Source organism: Vulpes vulpes, chromosome 13 (genome assembly GCF_048418805.1).
Source record: "Vulpes vulpes isolate BD-2025 chromosome 13, VulVul3, whole genome shotgun sequence".
NCBI classification, from domain to species: Eukaryota; Metazoa; Chordata; class Mammalia; order Carnivora; family Canidae; genus Vulpes; species Vulpes vulpes.
The window spans coordinates 145,983,045-146,004,312 of record NC_132792.1 but is presented as its reverse complement, the minus strand read 5'-3'; the positions used below and the strand labels follow the sequence as shown (position 1 = coordinate 146,004,312).

Sequence of the window (21,268 nt, the reverse complement as noted above, 5' to 3'; positions counted from 1 at the left end):
GATTCCCCTTACTGTGGTTTTAATCCTGTTGAACATCTCTTCATATGCTTATTTGCCATCTGTATATCCGCTTCAGTAAAATGTCTTTTCATGTCCTTTGCCCATTTTTGAATTGGATTGTTTAGTTCTTTATTGAATTGTTAGAGTTTTTAAAATATATTTTAGATACCATCACCTTGTTGGATAATATTTACAAGTATTTTCTCCCGGTCTGCAGCTTGTTTTTTCATCCTCTTAACATAGTCATACACAAATCAGAAATTTTTAATAAGTTTTTGTGAAGTTAAGCTTAGTTTTTCCTTTTATGGATCATGCCTTCAGTTTTAAGTCCCAAGAACTCCTTGCATAGCCCTAGATCCTATAGGTTTTCGGTGGTTTTTTCCTAAGAGTTTTATGTCTTATATTCAAATTCATGATCCATTTTGAGTAAAATTTTATATAAGGTGTGTGAAGATTGAAGTTCGTATTTTTGCCTGTGGGTATCTAATTGCACCTTTTGTTCAAAGGGATATCTCTCCTGTATTAAATTGCTTATGTGCCTTTGTCAAAACTTCGTTGGGCATATTTGTGAGTCTATTCCTGAGCTCCCTATTCTGCTCTGTTGATCTGTGTAAAAAAGACTATACAGTCTTTTTTTTAACTTTGAACAATTGATTTTTTAATTGGATAAATTTGATGTATGATACTGTGTAAGTTTAAGGTATACAGTGTGTTACTTTGATACATTTGTATGTTGCCATTATTGCTGATATAGCATTATTTATCACATTACATAATTATAGTATATTATTGTCTATTGTCACTTCCTTGGTTAAATTTATTTATTAGTATTTTATTTTTTTGATGCTATTGTGAGTGGGTTAGTTTTCCTTATTTCTTTTTCAGATTCTTCATCACTTGTGTAAAAGAGTGCAGGTGATTCCTATATATTGATTTTGTATCCTGCTACTTTACTGAAATTGTTGATGAATTCCAACAGTTTTTGACCCATTCTTTGGATTTTCAGTATGTCATCAGCAAATAACAACTTCTTCCTTTCTGATTTATTTTTTTATTCATGAGAGATACATACAGAGAGAGAGATACAGAGAGAGAGAGAGGCAGAGACACAGGCAGAGGGAGAAGCAGGCTCCTCGCAGGGAGCAGCCCGATGCGGGACACGATCCCCCGGGCCCCAGGATTACACCCTGAGCCAAAAGCAGATGCTCAACCACTGAGCCACCCAGGCGTCCCAATTTTTATGCTTTAGTTAAGAGTTTAATATACTGTTCATAAAAAGAGTTACAGTATTACAGTTCTGTCACCTTAATCAATTTTGTGTTCTTTTCGTTTCAGCTTTAAGAGTTCCTTTCAACATTTCTTGTAAGGCAGGTCTAGTAGTGGTGAACAACCTCAGTTTTGTTTATATGAGAGAGCCTTTATTTCTCCTTCATATCTGAATGATAGCTTTGCCAGATAGTGTTTCTGGCTGGCAATTTTTATCTTTCAATATTTTGAATATGCTGTTCCATGGTCTCTTGGCCCATAGAGTTTCTGCTGGGAAATCTACTGATAACCAAGTGGAGGTAACTTTGTAGTTACTCTTTTTCTCCCTGGCTATCATTCAAATTCTTTATCATTGACTTTTGATAGTTTTAATGTAATAGTTTTAGAGAAGTCTTTTTGTGTTGAGATAATAAGTGTTATATTAGTTTCAAGGACTTGTATCTCCAGTTCCTTCTCTGGGCTTGGGAGGTTCTCAGCTATTATTTTTTGTTTTTTATTTTTATTTTTACATCTTTTCAAAATTTTATTGATTGTCACTGGAATATAGAAATAAAATTGGTTTGGGATATTGACCTATCCGGTAACCTTGATAAATTCAAATATCAATTTTGATAGATAATGTATAGATTTTACATCTTTTTTTTAATTTTATTTATTTGAAAGAGCAAGAGAGAACATGAGTAGAGTTGGGGGAAGAGGAGGGAAAAGGAGAAGCAAGCTCTCCACTGAATAGGGAATCCTGGGATCATGACCTGAGCTAAAGGCAGATGTGTAAGAGACTGAGCCACCCAGACACCTAGATTTTACATTTTCTGTATACACAATCCTGTTGTCAACAAAGACCGTTTTATGTTCTCTTTCAAATCTTAAAGATATTTTATTTTTTTGATTTATTGCATCAAGTATCACTTCTGTAAAATGTTGCTTAAAAAATAGGATTATCAGGCATCCTTGTTTCATTTATCATCTCAAGGGGAAAATCTTTAATTGTTCACCAATAAGTATAAAGTTTACCTTTATCAGAATGATAATGTTCCCTTCTATTCTTCTCTTTGAAAAGAGATTTTTTAATCATAAATTGTCATTGAGTTTTATCAACTGCTATTTTGCATCCATTGATATTGAGATTTTTCTCCTTTATTTTTTTAGTGAAGAGTATTTATGTTTTGGTTGTTAACAGCTATTGTTTTTTAAGTGTATTCCCTGCTACTTTCTTCCTCTTTTCTCCTCCTGGGATACTCGTTATTCATATGATAGCTTTTCTAATGGATTCAGATAGTTGTCTTACAGGTTTTTTCATTTTTAAAAAATTTTAGTATTCTTTCCTCTTCCACTTGAATTATTTCTGTATTTCTATTGTCAAGCTTGTTAATTCTCTTTTCCATATGATCTGTTCTATTTCTTCATTTCATTTATTGAGCTCCTCAGATCCAGAATTCATTTGGTTCTTTTTTAGAATTTCAGTCCCTTTGGGTAAAGTACTCCTTCTGTTCATTAATTTTATTCCTGAGATCATTATATTATCTTTCTGAGTTTTCTTCTAACTCATTGAACTTCTTCATTATAGCTATTTTAAATTATCAGTAGATTGCACTATTCCATATCTTTGGATTCAGCTGCTGCAAAATTGACATTTTCTGTGATACTATATTACCATGATTTTTTATGGTTTGATAAAAAGTGTCTCTACTGCTACATTTGAAGTAGCAAACAAACACCTTTCTTATTTCTTATTTAGGTAAGGCTTTATTTACTTTGTTTAATTTTGATTCTAACAGTTCAACAAGTTGGTATTAGGACCCTAACAGAAGTTTTTGGTTTCTCTTAATAGAGCTGACTTGCAGCTAAGGTTAGGATCATGCACATTAAAAAAGAAGAAAAGAAAAGAAAAGAAAAATCCAAGCTTAGGGGGAAGTTGTGTGTTTAGCAGTTGAGACTGGTGTGCCCTTGACCTGGTAAGAGTATCCTCAGGGGGTGGAGGTGGGGGACCACAGTAGTCCATAGGTAATCCTCTTGCCTTCTGAGACAGGCAAAAGATACTTTCCTTCAGTTCTCTTCATCTGCCTACTTTATTTCTTTCCATTCCTTCCCAACACACAGACAGCCACTGCTGTTTTTTTATCAAAGACCAGCTGATTCCTCTAGCTGCCGCACGAATGGCCAAGCAGACCCTACTCCTTGCCTTTACCTCCACCTTCTCTGCCAAAAAGGTTTGTGCTAGCTCACTGCCTGACCAACCACTGCCTTCCCTGCTACTGCCTGTTCCACTACCATTTCCCTTACTTCACTGTCTTTTTCATGGAATAATAAGCCCAATTTCAGATACATATATGGATGGATCTGTCAGGTGTGCTGGTATCCCTGTGCAGAGGTGCTTTTTTTCAGTTATGGATGTCCACTTAGTTTTAAGTCAAAGGGAAGAGAAAAAGGCAACCACTGCCATGATGCTGTTATTACTCCACATAGTTTTGATTACTGCTACATGATATCTTAAAACTGGGCAGATTGATTTTGCCTATTTTGCTTTTCAAAATAATTTGAGCTATTTTAGTTCTTTTGTCTTTTTATATAAATTTTAAAATAACATGGTCTATATCTTTAAAAAAATCTTGCTACTGTTTTATAAGAATTATGTTAAACCTATATATCTGTTTGTAGAGAAATGATATCTTTACTCTTTTCAGTCTTCTAGTCTGTGAATATCTCTCTACATTTATTTAAATCTTTTTATTGCTTTCATCAGTATTTTGTACTTTTCAGTGTACAAGTCTTTGATATGTGTATTTTTTGAGTGATTGTAAAGGATGAAATTGTATTGTTAAATTTTGGTGTCCATTGTAGTCATTGCTAGTGCGTAGAAAAACAAAATGAGTTTTGTTTATTTATCTTATATAGCCTATGACCATATTGAACTCATTCATTCTAAGAGGGTTTTTTTTAATATGTCTTGTGATTATCTATATAGACAATTATGTCATCTACAAATAGAGACAGTTTTATTTCTTTCTAATCTCTAAGCCTTTACTTCCTTCTGTTTTCTTTCTTTACTGCTTTGACTTCAGCTTCCAGTATTATGTTGAGTAAGAATGGTGAGAGCAGATATCCTTGTCTTGTTTCTAATCTTAGGAGGAAAGTATTCAGTTTTTCTCCATAATAAACAAAAGTTCTTCAGCTAATGCTGTAGTGTTTTTGTTGAAGCTTTATCAAATTGAGGAAGTTTCCCTTCAGGATTCCTGGGTGGCGGTTTAGTGCCTGCCTTTGGCTCAGGGTGTGATCCCAGGGTCCTGGGATCGAGTCCCACATCAGGCTCCCTGCATGGAGACTATGGAGACTGCTTCTCCCTCTGCCTCTCTCTCTCTCTCTCTCTCTCTCTCTCTCTCTCTGTGTCTCTCATGAATAAAATCTTTTTTAAAAATAAATGAAATTTTTAAAAAAGGAAGTTTCCCCTCTATTTCTATTTCTGTAGATCTTTTGATATGACCCTATGGTTTTTCTTGTAAGCTGTAGCCCATTAATATGGTGAATTTTTAATATGGTGAATTACATTATTGACTCTTTATTATTGGACCAGCCTTGTGTCTCTAGAATAAACCCCCCTGGTGTTTCATTCCTTTTTCTACATTGCAGAATTCTATTTGCTATTATCTTGTTAAGGATTTTTGTGTCTATATTTATGAAGGATATTTGTCTGTATTTTGTGGGGGAGGAGAAGGGTACTGTTTTTTGTTTTGGTATAGGTATAAAACTAATTTCCAAAAATGAATTGGGAAGTTTTCTGTCTTTTAATTTGTGGAAGATTTCTTCTTTAAAAGATTGGTAGGATTCTCCAATGAAAACATCTGGGTTCAGAGATTTATATGGGGGTAGTTCTTAAATTACAAATTCAATTTTCTTAATAGTTATAAACTATTCAGATTATTATTTTATATTCAGAGAGTTGTAATAATCTTTTTTAGGAATTTGTTCCATTTCATCTAAGTTGTCAAAATTTATGAGTGTAGAGTTATCATATTCCCTTATTATTCTTTTGATGTCTTTAGGGTTGGCAGTGATAGCCCCTGTTTCATTCCTAATATTGGTAATTTGTGTCATCTTTTCTTTGTCAGTTGTACAGAGTTTTGTCAATCCTATCTGTCTTTTTCAGGAACCAGCTCTTTGTTTCATTGATTTCTGTTCGTTATTACTCCTTCTGCCTGCTTGGATTTATTTTCTTTTTCTAGGTTCTTGAGGTAGGAGCTTAATTATTGATTAGAGATTTTTTTTTTTGTCTTTTCCAATGTATGCATTTGTGTGTATAATATATAAGGCTATGTGTTTCCTCTCAGCACTGCTTTAGCTGTGCCTCAGAAATTTCATTGTTTTATTTTCATTTCTGTTTAGTTCAATGTATTTTTAAATTTCCCTGAGACTTCCTCTTTGATTCATGAATTATTTAGTAATGTGTCATTTAGTTTCCACAGATTTGGAGATTTTTGCGTTACTGGTTTTTATAGACAATCTACATATATGTTCACTGGACACTTGAGAAGAATGTGTATTGTTGGGAAGACTGTTTATTAGATCCTATGGGTTAATATTGAGTTCAATATCCTTACTTATTTTGTTTGTTCGTCTCTTTGTAGTATCAGTTGTTGAGGAGATTTAACATCTCCAACTATAATTGTGGATTTATCTATTTTTCCTTTCAGTTCTGTTTGTTTTTGCTATGCTAGTTGTTTGATATAGATACAATTAAAATTGTTACATCTTCTTGGTGAATTGACTGTTACCATTATATAATACCCCTCTCTGTCTCCAGTAGTCTTCTTTGCTCTGAGATATACTTTATTTGATAATAATATAGCCACCCTGCTTTCCTTTGATTGTTTATATAATACATATTTTTCCACCTTTTTACTTTTAACATACCTATATCATTATATTTGAGGTGAGTTTCTTGTAGACAGAATATAATTGGGTCACTGTGTTTAATCCACTCAGCTAATCTCTTTTAATTGGTATATTTACACCGTTGACATTTAATGTAATTACTGATACTTTAGAACTCAAAATATGCTGTTTTCTTTTTTTGGTTTTCTGCTCTCTCTGCTCTTTATTTCTCTGTTTTTACTTGAACGGTTTTAAAGTTGTATTTTGATTTATCTATAGGATTCTTTTTAGTGTATCTCTTTGTATACCTTTTTTAGTGATTGTTCTAACATACAGGATATGTACATAAGTTATTGCAGTGTTCTAGTGTTGTCATTTTACCAGTTTGAATGACTTCTAGAAACTTTACCTCCTTTTAAATCTCTTTATCCTCTCCCATTATAATGTAAAGGTCTTGAATATTTCTTCTACATACATTTAGAACTATATCCATCAGTGTTATAATTTTTGCTGTAGCTGTCAAGCATAATTTGTAAAACTTGAAAGAAAAAAGGAAGCCTATTTTATTTATCTATATTTTTGCTTATTGATTGGGTTCTTTCTTCCTTCTTGAAGTTCTAAAGTGTTTTTTTTTTTCTTGTATTGATAATTTTCTGTTTAGAGAATTCAGCAACTCCTTTAGAGTAGGTCTTCTAACAGATTCTTAATTTCCTTTTATGTGAGAATGTTTTGATTTCTCCTCCATTTCTTGAGTGATAGTTTGATTGAGTATAAGATTGTGGGTATATAGTTCACTTTTTAGCAGTTAATAAATTTTATGTTTTTCCCGTCTAGCCTCCAGAAGATTTCTGATGAGAAATCCACTGTTATTTAAACAGTTTTAACCCTGACAGCTAACCTATCAGATTTTTCTTGGCTGCTTTCAAGATGGTTATCTTTGCCTTTCATTTTCAGAAGTTTGATTATCCTGTGTTTGGGATAGTTTCTTTACATTTATTCTTTTTTAAAAAAAAAAATTTTTATTCATGAGCGACACAGAGAGAGAGAGAGGCAGAGACACAGGCAGAAGGAGAAGCAGCCTCCATGCAGGGAGCCCGACGTGGGACTCGATCCTGGGACTCCAGGATCACACCCTGGGCTGAAGGCGGCACTAAACCGCTGAGCCACCCGGGCTGCCCTCTTTACATTTATTCTGATTGAGCTTTGCTCAACTTCTTAAATCTGTATGTCTCTTACCAAATTTGGGGGAGTTTTCTGCTATTATTTCTTCAGGTACTTTTTCACCTCTTCTCTCCTTCTGGGCTCTAATGAGACAAATGTTAGATCATTTAGGCCTTTTATTTCTTTGCTGAGGCTTTCTGTTTTTTGTTTCAAGCATTTTATAATTATTCATTAAAACATTTTTATCATTGCTGATTTAAAAATCTTTGTCAGGGGATCCCTGGGTGGCGCAGCGGTTTGGCGCCTGCCTTTGGCCCAGGGCGCGATCCTGGAGACCCGGGATCGAATCCCACGTCAGGCTCCCGGTGCATGGAGCCTGCTTCTCCCTCTGCCTGTATCTCTGCCTCTCTCTCTCTCTCTCTGTGACTATCATAAATAAATAAAAATTTAAAAAAAAAATTTAAAAAAAAAAAATCTTTGTCAAATAATTCCACTGTCTCTCATCTCAGTTTTGGCATCTATTATCTTTTTTCATTCAGTTTGAGATCTTCCTGGTTCTTGGTATTACTAGTGATTTTCAGTTGAAATCTGGACATTTTCTGAATTATCTTATGAAACTTTGTAATTGTATTTTGTCTATTCTTAAAAAAATAAGTAGGAATTATAGTAGTACATATCATTATAAAGAAATTTTAATATAATTAAAACAAATATGGAAATCATTAGCCATAAAGAAAGCAGCAACTTTTAAGCATCAGTGCCAATTCTCATTTGATTTGAAGACATTATCTGTGTTCTATTATAAAGGGCAAAAACAAAGAATGTTTCTAAGGATATTAGGAATACTGTCATTAACAATTATGTCTGGGGTGCCTGGGTGGCTCAGTTGGTTATCCAACTCTTGGTTTCGGCTCAGGTCATGATTTCAGGATCCTCATGAGATTAAGCCCAGCATGGGGTTCTGTGCTCAGTGAGGAGTCTGCTTGAGATTTTCTCCCTCTCCCCCTTTCCCTGCTCATGTATGCTCACTCTCTCAAATAAATCTTAAAAAAATTAAAAAAATAGGTTGTGTCTAAAAGACAAGAGATACAATAGGGGCTTTATTTCTTTATTTTTAGCTCTTTGGGAAACAAATTCCTCATAAACATGTACATCTGTTACTTGATCTTTTCATATTCAGCTTTTTTTTTTTTTCCATTTTTTTTAGGGGAGGAGGGAAAAGGAGAGATAATCCTAAGCAGGTTTTACGCTCAGCTTAGAGCCGGATGCCAGGCTCAATCTGAACCTATGACCTGAGCAGAAATTGAGTCAGACACTAAATGGACTGAGCCACCCAGGTGCCCCCATATTCAGCTTTTTACAAGTTTTCAGGGACCCGTTGTCTATGAAGTATGCCAAGAAATCATGTTACTTTCCCCAAACTCTGTTGGAAGGTAAGGTGTTACACAGAAAATACAAAAATGAGTTAGATACAGCCATTGCCCTCAGTTTAATTTGGTAGGTATTAAATATTTCTACCACTTGGAATATAGTGCATAGGCCCTGGAAAAATGCTAACATGATTACTTTTCCTAAAAGACAGTATAATTTAATGGAAAAGACTAACAGGTGCACACACAAATACACAATTCACTCTAGTATAAAGTTAAATTCCTTTTAAAATGCTAGATAAGGTACAATCTTATAGGAAAGAGAAAAGAGATATGGGTACATAAAAATAAAAGAATATAAGCACAAACAAAAAGTGTTTTATGAAAAGAATATCATAGGAAGGGGGGAGATTACCTTTTCTAAATTATAATTTTTTTTCTTTTTTTATTATTAAATTATTATTCAGAAATATTAACTTGAAAAGGGGTCTATGATAACTGTTACTGATCTTCTCAAGCCCTCAATTCAGTTTTACTCTCTTTACCTCTATAGACCACCATGGAGACTACGACCTTGAGAAATTGAGCCTAACAGGAGACATTTCCCTTCACCTGCCTTTAGTGACTTCATTTCTTTCTGTCTCTTTCAGGATCTTGCTCTGGCAGTTATCCTTTTTCTAAGTCTTCAATCTCTTTATCATTACTAGCACCTTTCCTTCAGCCTGTGTACATACTCAAGAATCTCTTACCTTACAAAGACTTCCCTTATTTTATTAAGCCATCTGGGATCCTCTCCTTTTTCTCTCATTCTTACATCTCCAAAATAGTAGCCTGCCTGTCCTCACTGTCTCTATTCCTATAGCTCCAGTAACTTTGTATAATAATATAAAATATTTTAAAGCCTTGAAATATATACAAACATTAGAATTTATATTTTGAAAGAGGTAAGGAGAAGCTCTATAACATTTGAGAATGCTCTTATTTCTCTTGGTCTTTGGTATAAAGAAACACAGGATAAATTCAACCAAATTTAGTTAAATACGGTGTAAATAGAAGACTTTATTTCTGATTGCCTCCTTACCCTTTTCACAGAAGGCACTTAAATTATTTTGGTGGTTCCAAAATGGGTTCAACCACTGTCATATATATGTGACTCTCAAATCTGTATCTTAAGCTTATTTTTATTTTTTTGTTTCCTGAGCATTTTCCATCTCGGTGTCTCACAGGTACCTTAAAGTTAGCATGTTCAAGATTAAAACTGTTTTTTCCCTTAGCCTCCTTCAAGCCTCATGTTGTTTTCTATCCTACTGGTTCATGGCCTTGCGCCACCCAGTCACCGAGGTTAAACTAGGAGTTGTCCTTGACTCTACCCTTTATCTCACCTCACAATTCACCAATTCCTGCCAGTATTAGCTCCTAAATATTTTTCATTTTTGGCCTGACCTCCGTATACCGTGTACTTCCACTCAGTTTTAGTCCTCATCATTTCTCATTGGGCTACTACAACAGCCTCCTTATTAGTACAGCACTTTCAGTCTTCACCCCTCAAACTCATCCCCCTTCCTAGCATTGCACTATTCAGTAATGTAGCTACTAGGTATATATAGCTATTGAGCACTTAAAATGTGCCTAGGCAAAACAGAGATGTACTATAAAATACGAAATGGATTTTGAAGGCTTATTGAAAAAAAAAGAATGTAAAAGCTCCCATTAATAATTTCATTTTGATTATTAAAATAACATTTTAGATATATTAGAATAAATAAGATACAGTATTAAAATTAATCATAGGGGCTCCTGTGTAGCTCAGTTGGTTAAGCATCCAACTTGATTTCAACTCAGATCATGATCTCAGGGTTGTGAGATCAAGCCCCATGTTGGGCTCCATGCTGGGTGTGAATCCTGCTTAGGATTCTCTTTCTCTCTGTCTCTCCCCCTCCCACCACTACTGGTGCATATGTGCAAACTCGTTCTCAAAAAAAATTAATTTTACCTATTTCTCTTTACCTTTTAAAACATGTTTACTAGAAACTGTAATATTACATATGTAACTCTTCTGGCTTTTCATATGACTGGCTCCTCATCACTCACTATAAGGTATCAACTTACAGACCTTCTCTGTCTAAACACTAAAGGAATTCTACCAGTCTCATGTTCTTTTTTTCTTCATGTCACTTTTCACGGTGGGAAATTATTTTGTTTATTTGTATATCTGATAATTATCTACCCCCACTAAGTAATAAGCTTCACAGGGACAGGAAAATTGCTTATTAGTGAATAAGAGTTCCTACTGTGTGCTTACTACATAGAACATCTGGCATATAGTAGGTGCTCATTCATTGGTTGGGTGGATGGATGGATGGATGGATGGATGATGGATGGATGATTTCTACACTGCTTGACATGGCTCTCTCTAGCTTATAATTTGTTTTACTCAAGATTATTAACTTTAAAGACTCAGCTTAAGCAGTACCTCCTTGGGGAAGCCTTTCCTGGCTGTTACCCCTCCCCAAAGCCTGGTTTACTGATTTCCCTCAAATCAATCAGAATAGTCAGGTTTTGAATGAAAAGAAAACCATTCACCTTATCTTTACACAATACCATTTTTTTTTCATTTTTAAAATATCTTCCCTGACATATGATTCAAGGATGATTTTCATAGAAAATTTTTCTAGTTTCTCTCTCAGCACTTTTCCTAACATATTATTTTGCTTTGTCTCTTCTATAGTAACTATGGGTACAAAACTCTAAGAAGCTAACTTTTACTTGTTTTACATTCAGTAAATACCATTACCATAAATATTTCCAATATGAATTATGCTTCTGACATGACAGGTGTATAATAGAAGCTTAGGGTAGAATAATAATGACTTGACATTCTGTGATTCTGAACATCACTAAAGTGGGCTACCAGAGGTAGCCAAGAGAGAATTAGATGTAATTGCTTGCCTAAAGTGATAATATCTTTCCAGTACATCCCCTGAATGCCAATAAAGGCAGATGATTTCAGGGAGAAGCACTCCTCATTTGGGAGATGGGAAAGATCAAATAAGTAATAATTAAAGAGAGACCAAAGTACAACACAGGTAGACTAGGTGTACACTAATCATTACTTGAAAAAGTATGATAAAACATTCATTACTTATTCCAAAATATTCTGTTGACATACTTGCTTTTTGAAAAGTCATTAAGGGGTTGTATTTGTTTCATAGAAATTTCATGGAAATAATATGAGCTTAGAAAGGAAGGAAGCATTTGGCCCATTGTACCATTTTAGGAATTATACTCTAAGAATAGGACTTGTATTAAAATCTAGAAGACATAAAAGAAAACTAGCACACTGATTTTTGTTTCCTTATTAATTCCTTCCTTAAACCAAATTTTTTAAAAGATTTTATTTATTTATTCACAAGAGACAGAGAAAGAGAGGCAGAGACATAGAGGGAGAAGCAGGTGCCATGCAGGGAGCCCGATGGAAAACTTGATCCCGGAACTCCAGGATCATGCCCTGAGCCAAAGGCAGACACTCAATTGCTGAGCCACCCAGGCATCCCTATTAATTCCTTTTTTTCTTTGAACTTTTCCCCCTACAATGTCCTTTTATATAATAATTTGAACTTGATTTCTTTAGTAATTAGAAAAGAAAGTCAGCTTTCAGTAATAACATGTGATGTTACCTATACTTACTTGAGAAATCTTCATTTTTTTTTAACCTCTTGCTGAATGTATCTATTACTTTATTCTCATTTCATTACTTTTACTAGCAAACAAAATGATGGTTTATTGTTATAAAAACCAAATGAGATAATATGTATAAAGTGCCTGGCTCATAGTAAGCAGTCAGTGTTTTAAAAAAGAGTTGCAAATATAATTTACAATTAAATTGCTTATGTTTATCTCTTTGTGTTGATCTTGTTTTGAAAATATGAGAACACTATTAATTTTATTAAGGTGCTACATTTGCTTTATTCTTTGCAAACCTTAGTAGACAAGTTATAATATTTAATGCAATTAAATGATGATGCTAATTATTGAATAATACTACTCAGACTGTATCTATACAATGAAGTAAACATCAGAACACATCCAATTAAACTAGATAGTAAGTATTTTTTTAGGACTTTTAAGCTGATAATTTATATGATACAGTGTTGTAGTATAAGTAGTCAACCCAGTTTACTTTTGGTGAAGGAATGTTTTAATGAAAATAGTTTAAAACTGAAAATGTGTTTATATCTAAGCTTGACTGTTCCCTAGTATCGTTTGTGGACCATTTAAAAAATACTGGTTTTTGTTTCCAACTGCTGACTTTCCAGAAGAAGTGAACAGTGGTTTGCTGGTAGGTGTTTAACAAATCAGCTCTTAGGTAGCAGTAGGGATAGTAGGTACTGATTTGCAGGTTTGTTGATTTCAGTGGTATAAATACTTCCACCATGGACAGTTTAAGCTACTAAGATAATATTGAATGTTGGGGAAAGATGTATAATAGCACAGCATTATATAATGTTTCCATCATATAGATACAGTAAACACATATAACCTTAAAAAACGGGTTATAGCAAAATGTAGTAAAATAATTAGGAAATAATGAATTTTGAGGGTTTTTTTTACCTGTGTTTTTAATATAACTAATCATAAGTTTACATAATTTAATTTTTAATAATTGTGTTTAACAGCTTAGTTTTTAAAAATGTAAGTCAGTTCTTATGAGCTGGTACAAACTGATTAATACTGGAACTCTAACTTAGCCATATTTTTTAAATTGACTAAGTAATTCTGATGCAGGCAATCTGCCAGCTTAATTATTTTTCTAAAATACAGATCTGATCCTAAGTACCAAGAGGGTATTCCATGATCAGGCCCAAAATGTCTTTTCCAGCCTCGTTTTAAATCATACTCATCATCCATATTTCACCCACACTAGATTTAGATTATTTGCAGCTTCTCAAACACATCTTGTACTTTCCCACCCTCATACTTTTTCATTATCTTCCTTAAGCTTTGAATGTACTTGCCTCATCTGCCTGACTTTTGCAACACTATTTATTTATCCTTCTACAAATAACTCAAATGCTACTTCCTCTTATTTCCTGCTGATGGAAACATTCCCATTCTCCTTGATGTTCTCATAGTGCTTTGTTTATACTTCATTTTGAGCTCAAATTTATCATCAATAACAAATGGCTATTTCCACTTAATATATTATAAATTTCTAAAGGGTGCCTTTGAATCATACTGTACTTAACACTTTTAATACCTAAAAATGGTTAATAAACACTTGTTTTAATAGGAAGGACTTTAATTTACTTTAATAGGAAGGATTGTGAATAAGACATAATACATCCTTTATTTTCTATACCTTTGGGAAACTAACCAAAATTTAAACTTTTTTGAATTAGATGTTTCGTACCTTTCCTGATAATTCAGGACCATATTAGTACCTATATCCTGTACACAATAACAGGGAATACAAATAATATCATGATAAGTCAAACTTACCAAAGAATTTCATTAGAGAATATATGAAGCACTTGAGTGAAAAATACTAAATTATATAACTATATATGCAAATTATTTTTATTCTGATTTAGTGTACTCTGTAGTGCTCTCAACATTTGTACTATAAACAACCTCTAAAAGAAGCAAAAATACCATGCTTTGTTTTGTGATTTGAGAGAAATTTGCTTTCATATATGTCCTTAGTCTCTTTCTGGCATTTTATCTGGAATTAAAATTATCTGATTGCCTTCACAATAAGCATAGACATGATCTAAGTATATGAAGGAAAGGTTCTAAAGTAAAAACAACCCCAGAATTTCTTGAAGCAAATGTAGTACATTTCACTTGATCTTAGCCAAAAGGCCGAGAAGCCATAGCACATTTCTTATTAGTGGTGTTTCAGAATTTTTTTTTCATCTTTGACCCTAATCTGCCACCTGATGGCAAAAACTAAAATGACATCTTTTGTAATATTCAAAACTCCATTGCAGTTATTTGGATTTTTATGTGTTCAGCATAGAGCCTCCAAAACTCCAAATGCACATTGGTACAAATTTTATGTATTTGGTAAATATTTGATGATTCTTTTGTACTTCAGGAGAATCAGAGTTACTATTTAATTTCTATTAGACAGTGTCGTTACTAGGAGACTTGTTTAAAATCTTACTTCCTTTATCGAGCTGTGTAAAGAATCTGCTTTTTAAGTTACTTTTATTTAATGAATAATTTTACTTAAATCTAGTAATTTTTCTCTTTCACCTTTCCCTTTTCTTCAGAACGAGGTCACTCAGACACCATGGTATTCTTTTACCTTTGGATTGTGTTTTGTATCATCAGTTCCTGCTATACCCTCATCTGGGATCTGAAGATGGACTGGGGTCTCTTTGATAAGAATGCTGGAGAAAACACCTTTCTCCGGGAAGAAATTGTATACCCCCAAAAAGTATGTACAAAGAATGCTTGTATTTACTTCAAAAAAAAAAACAAAACAAAAAACAACAACTCCGGTGTATCACCAGCTAAATCTTATTATGATACATACCTAATCCTAACCTAATATATTTAGAAAAAACAACACAACTAATTACCAAAAACTACTGATTCATTCAGTCAGCAAAAATGTCAAGTTTTTACTATATGCTGGGCACTATAGAAAATAAAAATAAAGTTCTGGTTCTCAAAGAGGCCATAAACTATATTAAACAGCTAAGTAAACAAATTGCAGTAAAATGTGATAAAATCTAGAATAGAGGAATACATAACTTACTATAATTTATGACCTAATTTTGAACATGCAGTTCACTCTGTCTTAAATGCCGTCTTCTCCCCCTTTGTCTGCTTTGCAAACTCCTATTCTTCCTTTTTTTATCTTAATTATTTATTTTTAATCGAAGTATAGTTGACACACAGTGTTATATTAGTTTCAGGTGTACAACATAGTGATTCAACACTCTATATGTTATGCTGTACTCACAAGTATAGCTACCATCTGTCACCGTACGGCACTATTAGAATACCATTGACTGTATTCCCTGTGCTGTACCTTTCATCCCAGGGACTTATTCCATAACTGGAAACCTGTATGTTTCTGCTCTCCTTTCACTCATTTTGCCCATTCCTTTACCTCCCACCCCTCTGACAACCATGAGTTCTATGTATTTATGAGCCTCTTTCTACTTTTTTGTTTATTAAATTGTTTTTTAGATTCCACATATAAGTGAAATCATATGATATTTGTCTTTCTCTTCTGACTTATTTCACTTAGCATTGTGCCTTCTAGGTCCATCCATGTTGTTGCCAATGACAGTATCTCATCCCTTTTTTTATGGCTGAGTAATAGTCCATTGTAGATAGATAGATATAGATAGATAGATAGATAGAGAAGATGTGTGTGTGTGCGTGTGTATACACGCACACACACACACACACACATACATCTTCTTTATCCATTCACATCTATCAATGGACACTTGGATTGCTTCCATACCTTGGCTGTTGTAAAAGAATGCTACAGTAAAACAAAAGTATCTTTTTGAATTACTCTTTGTGTTTTCTTTGGGTAAATACCAGCAGTGGAATTACTGGAATATGGTATTTCTTTTTCTTTTTCTTCACATGGTTTTTCATAGGGGCTGCACCAATTACATTCTCACCAGCAGTGCACAAAGGTTCTTTTTTTCCACATCTTTTCTTGTTCCTCCTTTTAAAAAGTTAGTTCAAGGGTCACTTTCTCTAAAAAGCCTTTATTTTTCCAAGCATTTTAGCCATTTGTCCTAAGCCCATTTTACAAACCTCTGCAAACTTCTATTATAGCAATTATCACATTGTATTATAATAATATGCTTAGGTATCCATATCTCTCACTGCCCAGCATAGCATATAGTAGATTTAATATTTTTGGAATGACTGAATAAATACTTGACTGAATAAGCAAGTACTGTAAAAGCACAAAGGAGAGGAAGTACCTGACTCACCTTTAGTGCATCAAGAAGGCTTGTCTTTTCACTGATTTCAACCAGCTTTTATGAAAGTAATGTGCCAATTTAGTCTGAAAATATATGGATAATTCCTTAGGAATTACTTTAAGATTTTATCTCCACATGAATAAAAGGATAAGAGAGCCTAAATTTAAAAAGTCAAAAGACCAAGAATATCATTACTCAGATAATGAAAGAAATTAATCCGTGAACTAGGTATCCTGGTCAGTGAATTCTGATTCCAGGTCTCTCACTAACTAGCTACATGACTTTATGCATCTATACTATGGTGTTTTGTCTTCTACTAGATTATCTCTTGACCCTTTCCCAGTTCTAAAATTCTGTGATGATGAGGGATGTATAGATTGGGTCACTAATACTTTATACTGTTATAATCAGAATGTCACCAGTACTTCAGAACTGTACTTTGAAAAGTGTATGAAGTTGTAATATTCAGTTGGTGAGTGGGGAAGGCTGTTTTAAGTATGAGGACTAAAGGTAGATGGTAGGAGAGTGAATACAAAGAATGATATGTAGGGTAATTTCAGATAAGCAAATGAAGACAGAAAGGAGGATATTAATTTACAACGATTTTTTTAATGTAAGCTATAGCAATAATCCCAATATGCAAATTTAGAATATATGACCAAGGCACTAGACATACCTTTATACATCTCATTTGAAAAGAAAAATCACGGAAACTTCAGTTGGTAAAGCATGCGACTCTTGATCTTGGGGTTGTAGGTTTGAGCCCCCCATTGGGTGTAGAAATTACTTAAAAAATTTTTTTTAATGAAAAAGAGAAAATCGGCAATATTAAATAAAGTCAGAGAGCAAACTTGAGCTCAGGTAAATGATGATCCTTTGGTGCTCACCAAATGTTATTATGCCTTATTGCTCCCTATATTGTTCTTGCCTAACTGAGCAATATTATACATTTACTTCTTATACTGACTGCTTAGGTAAATTGTTCATATTTATATATAAATGTTAATTCATGCCTCCTTTTCAGTAGTTCTAACTTAATGGCTTCCCTGTAATAAAATAAGTGAATAGAGTTTTTCAGTTTCCTTATTGCATATTTTCATGACCCTAGAGAATAAAGTATATGGTTTCCTACACTGTAATTTGCAAATTTATAAGAAAAATGTTCTGGATCGCATCCCTTTCAATCTTAAGACAAAAACTGGAATAAAATTCATTCTACTTGAAAAGGGAAGAGGAACTATTGGTAGAGTCCAGTGGAGCTTCATTTAAAAATTAAGAACACAGTTTTATGCATCTTAAAATCAGTTCCTAGGGATTAACAGTACATATTTTTGAGCACCACATCTGGGTCCAGGAGGTATGTTTGTTATCTCCATATTAAAACAATTTTTCTGTCTCTTAATCTCATGTTAAGTGTATTCTTCCCAAGACTTTCACAATTTGGGGAATGTCAGCTCCCACAAAAATTGATCCTTCAATTTTGGATCAATTTAAGACTGACTGTTAAAGTAACATGAAATTGCAGTTCTTCACTGAAGCCTAATAATGAGTTCACTGGATGTGGATTTATCCAAAAACTGCATTAGCACTGTATTAGATGGATGAGGGAAGGAACAGGGAGGTATGTAAATATGTTAAAATCTTCATAAAACTTATCATTATCAAGCAGTGGATAACAACTCCAATTGATTAATCAAGATAAAGCAATATATCTACATTATTTAGAAATAATGGTGGATAAATACTAGGAGAGATAGTTAGAAATTTGAAATTGTCTCTAGAAAATGAAAAGAGAAGGTAGCAAGGGGACTGCTCTTTTTTTGTTAATAGCCTCCTAAACATGACTAGTATTCCTTTGTAAATGTTTTTTAAAAATAAATGCTGTGTTGTAAATATGTAGCAGTTCTAATTTCCATAAGATGTCACAGCCTTTAAACACATATATTTAAAGAGCTGATTATCCAGAGATTAATAATAAACAAATCCATGGATTACAGGTCTAGTCTATTGTCAATTTGTGTACTTAAAACTTTTGTATAGCTAAAATTGGGCTCCTAAATATTGGGTACTAGTACCTGAAAGAATTTCAATGCTGTCTTTCCCATGTAAAAATAGAACATTCCTTTAATTCAACCCATGTTTGTGATATCGAAGCCTTATTTTATTTAATGACCTTGAAAAGCAAGGTAAAAAACTTCCTTCAAATGTAGAATAAGGTAAATAACACAATTAATCTGCTAATCTTTTTGCTGTTGAGTCATTATTAGCATATGATATACACATTAATATATATAATTTCAGTCACATCAAGGATCTAATTTAGCATATATTTGTAAGGTGACTAATGAAATTCAATAAAACATTTTGAATATTATGCTATTTAAGAAAAAAGCTAAATTGGTGAGATCGTCCTAAAATAGAAAATAAAATAAAAATAAAACTTTTTCCTCTTTAATCTATGCTTGTTGATGGGACTTATGTGAGTCTTGTTGCTGTGATAGGTGTGCTTATTTGTGAGAAACATAATGGTAAGTGTACTCAATTTGCTTATTATTCCTTAGGCCTATTACTACTGTGCCATCATAGAGGATGTGATTCTCCGCTTTGCTTGGACTATCCAAATCTCAAGTACCTCCATGACATCATTGCCTCATTCTGGGGACATCATTGCTACTGTCTTTGCTCCCCTTGAGGTTTTCCGGTAAGCAGACTACCAAAAAATCTATCAAAGTTTTTTTCCCCTAGAAGACACCCAGTACTACTTACAAATTAGAATTTATTAAAATTTGAAAGGTTTTAATTTTCCAACTTTTCTCAAAATTCTCATTAGCTTCAGAGTTGGAAAATCTTACTTGAAGGTCTAAGAGGTTGATTCTTACAAAGTTAAAAAAAAATGTTAATGATGGCTTATAAGCTTTTTTTAAGAGTTGTGCTCCACTGGAAGGGTCATGAGTAGAAATTGGGAGGTAAAAAGTTTTAGAACAGAAATTGAAATGAAAATCTTTTGAGAATCATTTGCAATTTGACATTCTGGCAGCTTTTTCACTGGAAACAATGAAAATGCTAGAGGAATAGTTTTTTAAATCTTCCTACTAAAAACATCAGTTATCTAATAAGGTAGTCTAAAATCTAAGTAAAAGCAGGTACCCCAGGAGGTCAGCAAAGCATTAAAGCTAATTTTGCACTAAAGAAAGTTGCCAAACCTAGAGACTTTGAGTTGTGATAACAAGTTCAAATTTGTTTGCATCAAATACATAGCTTGAAAATAGTAAAACAAAAATAATAATAATAAAAATAAATAAATAAATAAATAAATAAATAAATAAATAAATAAATAAATAGTAAATCAAAAGTTGACACTGCTAACTTTGTCGAATAGTCCACAATTAACCAACTTGACCTAATTGACATATATGGAATACTACATTCAACAACTAAATACACATTCTTTCATTTACATGTAGAACATTACCAAAATAACCACATGCTGGGCCATAAAGTAAATTTAAACAAATTTCAGAGGATTAAAATTACAAAAAGATAACTGAGAATTCCCAAGTGTTTCGAAATCAAGTAATATATGCCTAAATAACCCACGGGTCAAAGTTGAAATTGTAATGGAAATTTTAAAATATTTTGAACATAATGAAACTGATAATGTGACAAAAGAAAATGCAGCTGAAACCATGCTTAGAGGACAATATATAGCCTTAAATGTATACATTTGAAGAATATACCACTTCAAGAAAATTTTAAAACAGCAAATAAAACCCAAATGAAAGTAGAAGGAAGGAAATATAAAGAACAAATTAATGGAATAGAAAACATAGAGAAAATCAACAAGCCAAAGTTAGTTAAAAGGATGGAAAAAATGATAAAATGCCTGAATATGACTGATGGAGTAAAAAAGGAAAGAAGGCACAAATTACACAACAAAAATCCTCAAGATATTTTTTTAAAAGAGTAAGATGAGGGGCACCTGGGTGACTCACTCAGTTAAGTGTCTGATTTCAGCTCAGGTCATGATCTCAGGGTCATGAAATTGAGCCCTGCATCTGGCTCCGCACTGGGCATGGAGCCTGCTTAAGATTCTCTCTTCTTCCCTCTCTCTCTCTCTGCCTCCCCCCCTTCTCTTAAAAAAAAAAAAAAAGAATTAAGATGATATTATGAGCAACTTTATGCCAATAAATTTAAAAATTAGGTGGAATGGACAAATTCCTTGAAAAGCACCGTTTATTAAAACGACTATAGAGATGAACATTGGTGCGCCTGGGTGGCTTAGTAGGTTAAGTGTCTGCCTTCAGCTCAGGTCATGCTCTCGCAGTCCTGGGATCCATCTCCACCTCAGACTCTCCCTGCTCAGCGAGGAGTCACTTCTCCCTCTGCCTCTGCCCTTTCCCTCACCCTACTCATGCTCTCTCTCTCTCTCTCTCTCTCTCTCTCAATTAAATAAATAAAATCTTTAAAAAGAGAGAGAGATGGACATTAAGGAGGGCATGTGTTGTAATGAGCACTGGGTATTGTAGAAGACTGATGAATCACTGAACTCTGCCTCTGAAACTGATAATACACTGTATGTTAATTAATTGAATTTAAATTTAAAAATCAACAAAGAAGAAATAGAAAATCTGACAGGCT

The 21,268-nt window shown here is 33.5% G+C and overlaps 1 protein-coding gene across 1 annotated transcript in view; it reads left to right on the top strand.

Annotated features, from left to right (window-relative positions):
• The window catches only part of XPR1 (xenotropic and polytropic retrovirus receptor 1), a 223,282-nt gene that overhangs the window by 188,443 nt on the left and 13,571 nt on the right, over nt 1-21,268 (top strand). The window contains exons 12-13 of the mRNA XM_026001127.2: nt 14,942-15,108; nt 19,192-19,331. Coding sequence (XP_025856912.1) covers nt 14,942-15,108; nt 19,192-19,331 — 307 coding nt within the window. The remainder of the gene's footprint in view (nt 1-14,941; nt 15,109-19,191; nt 19,332-21,268) is intronic.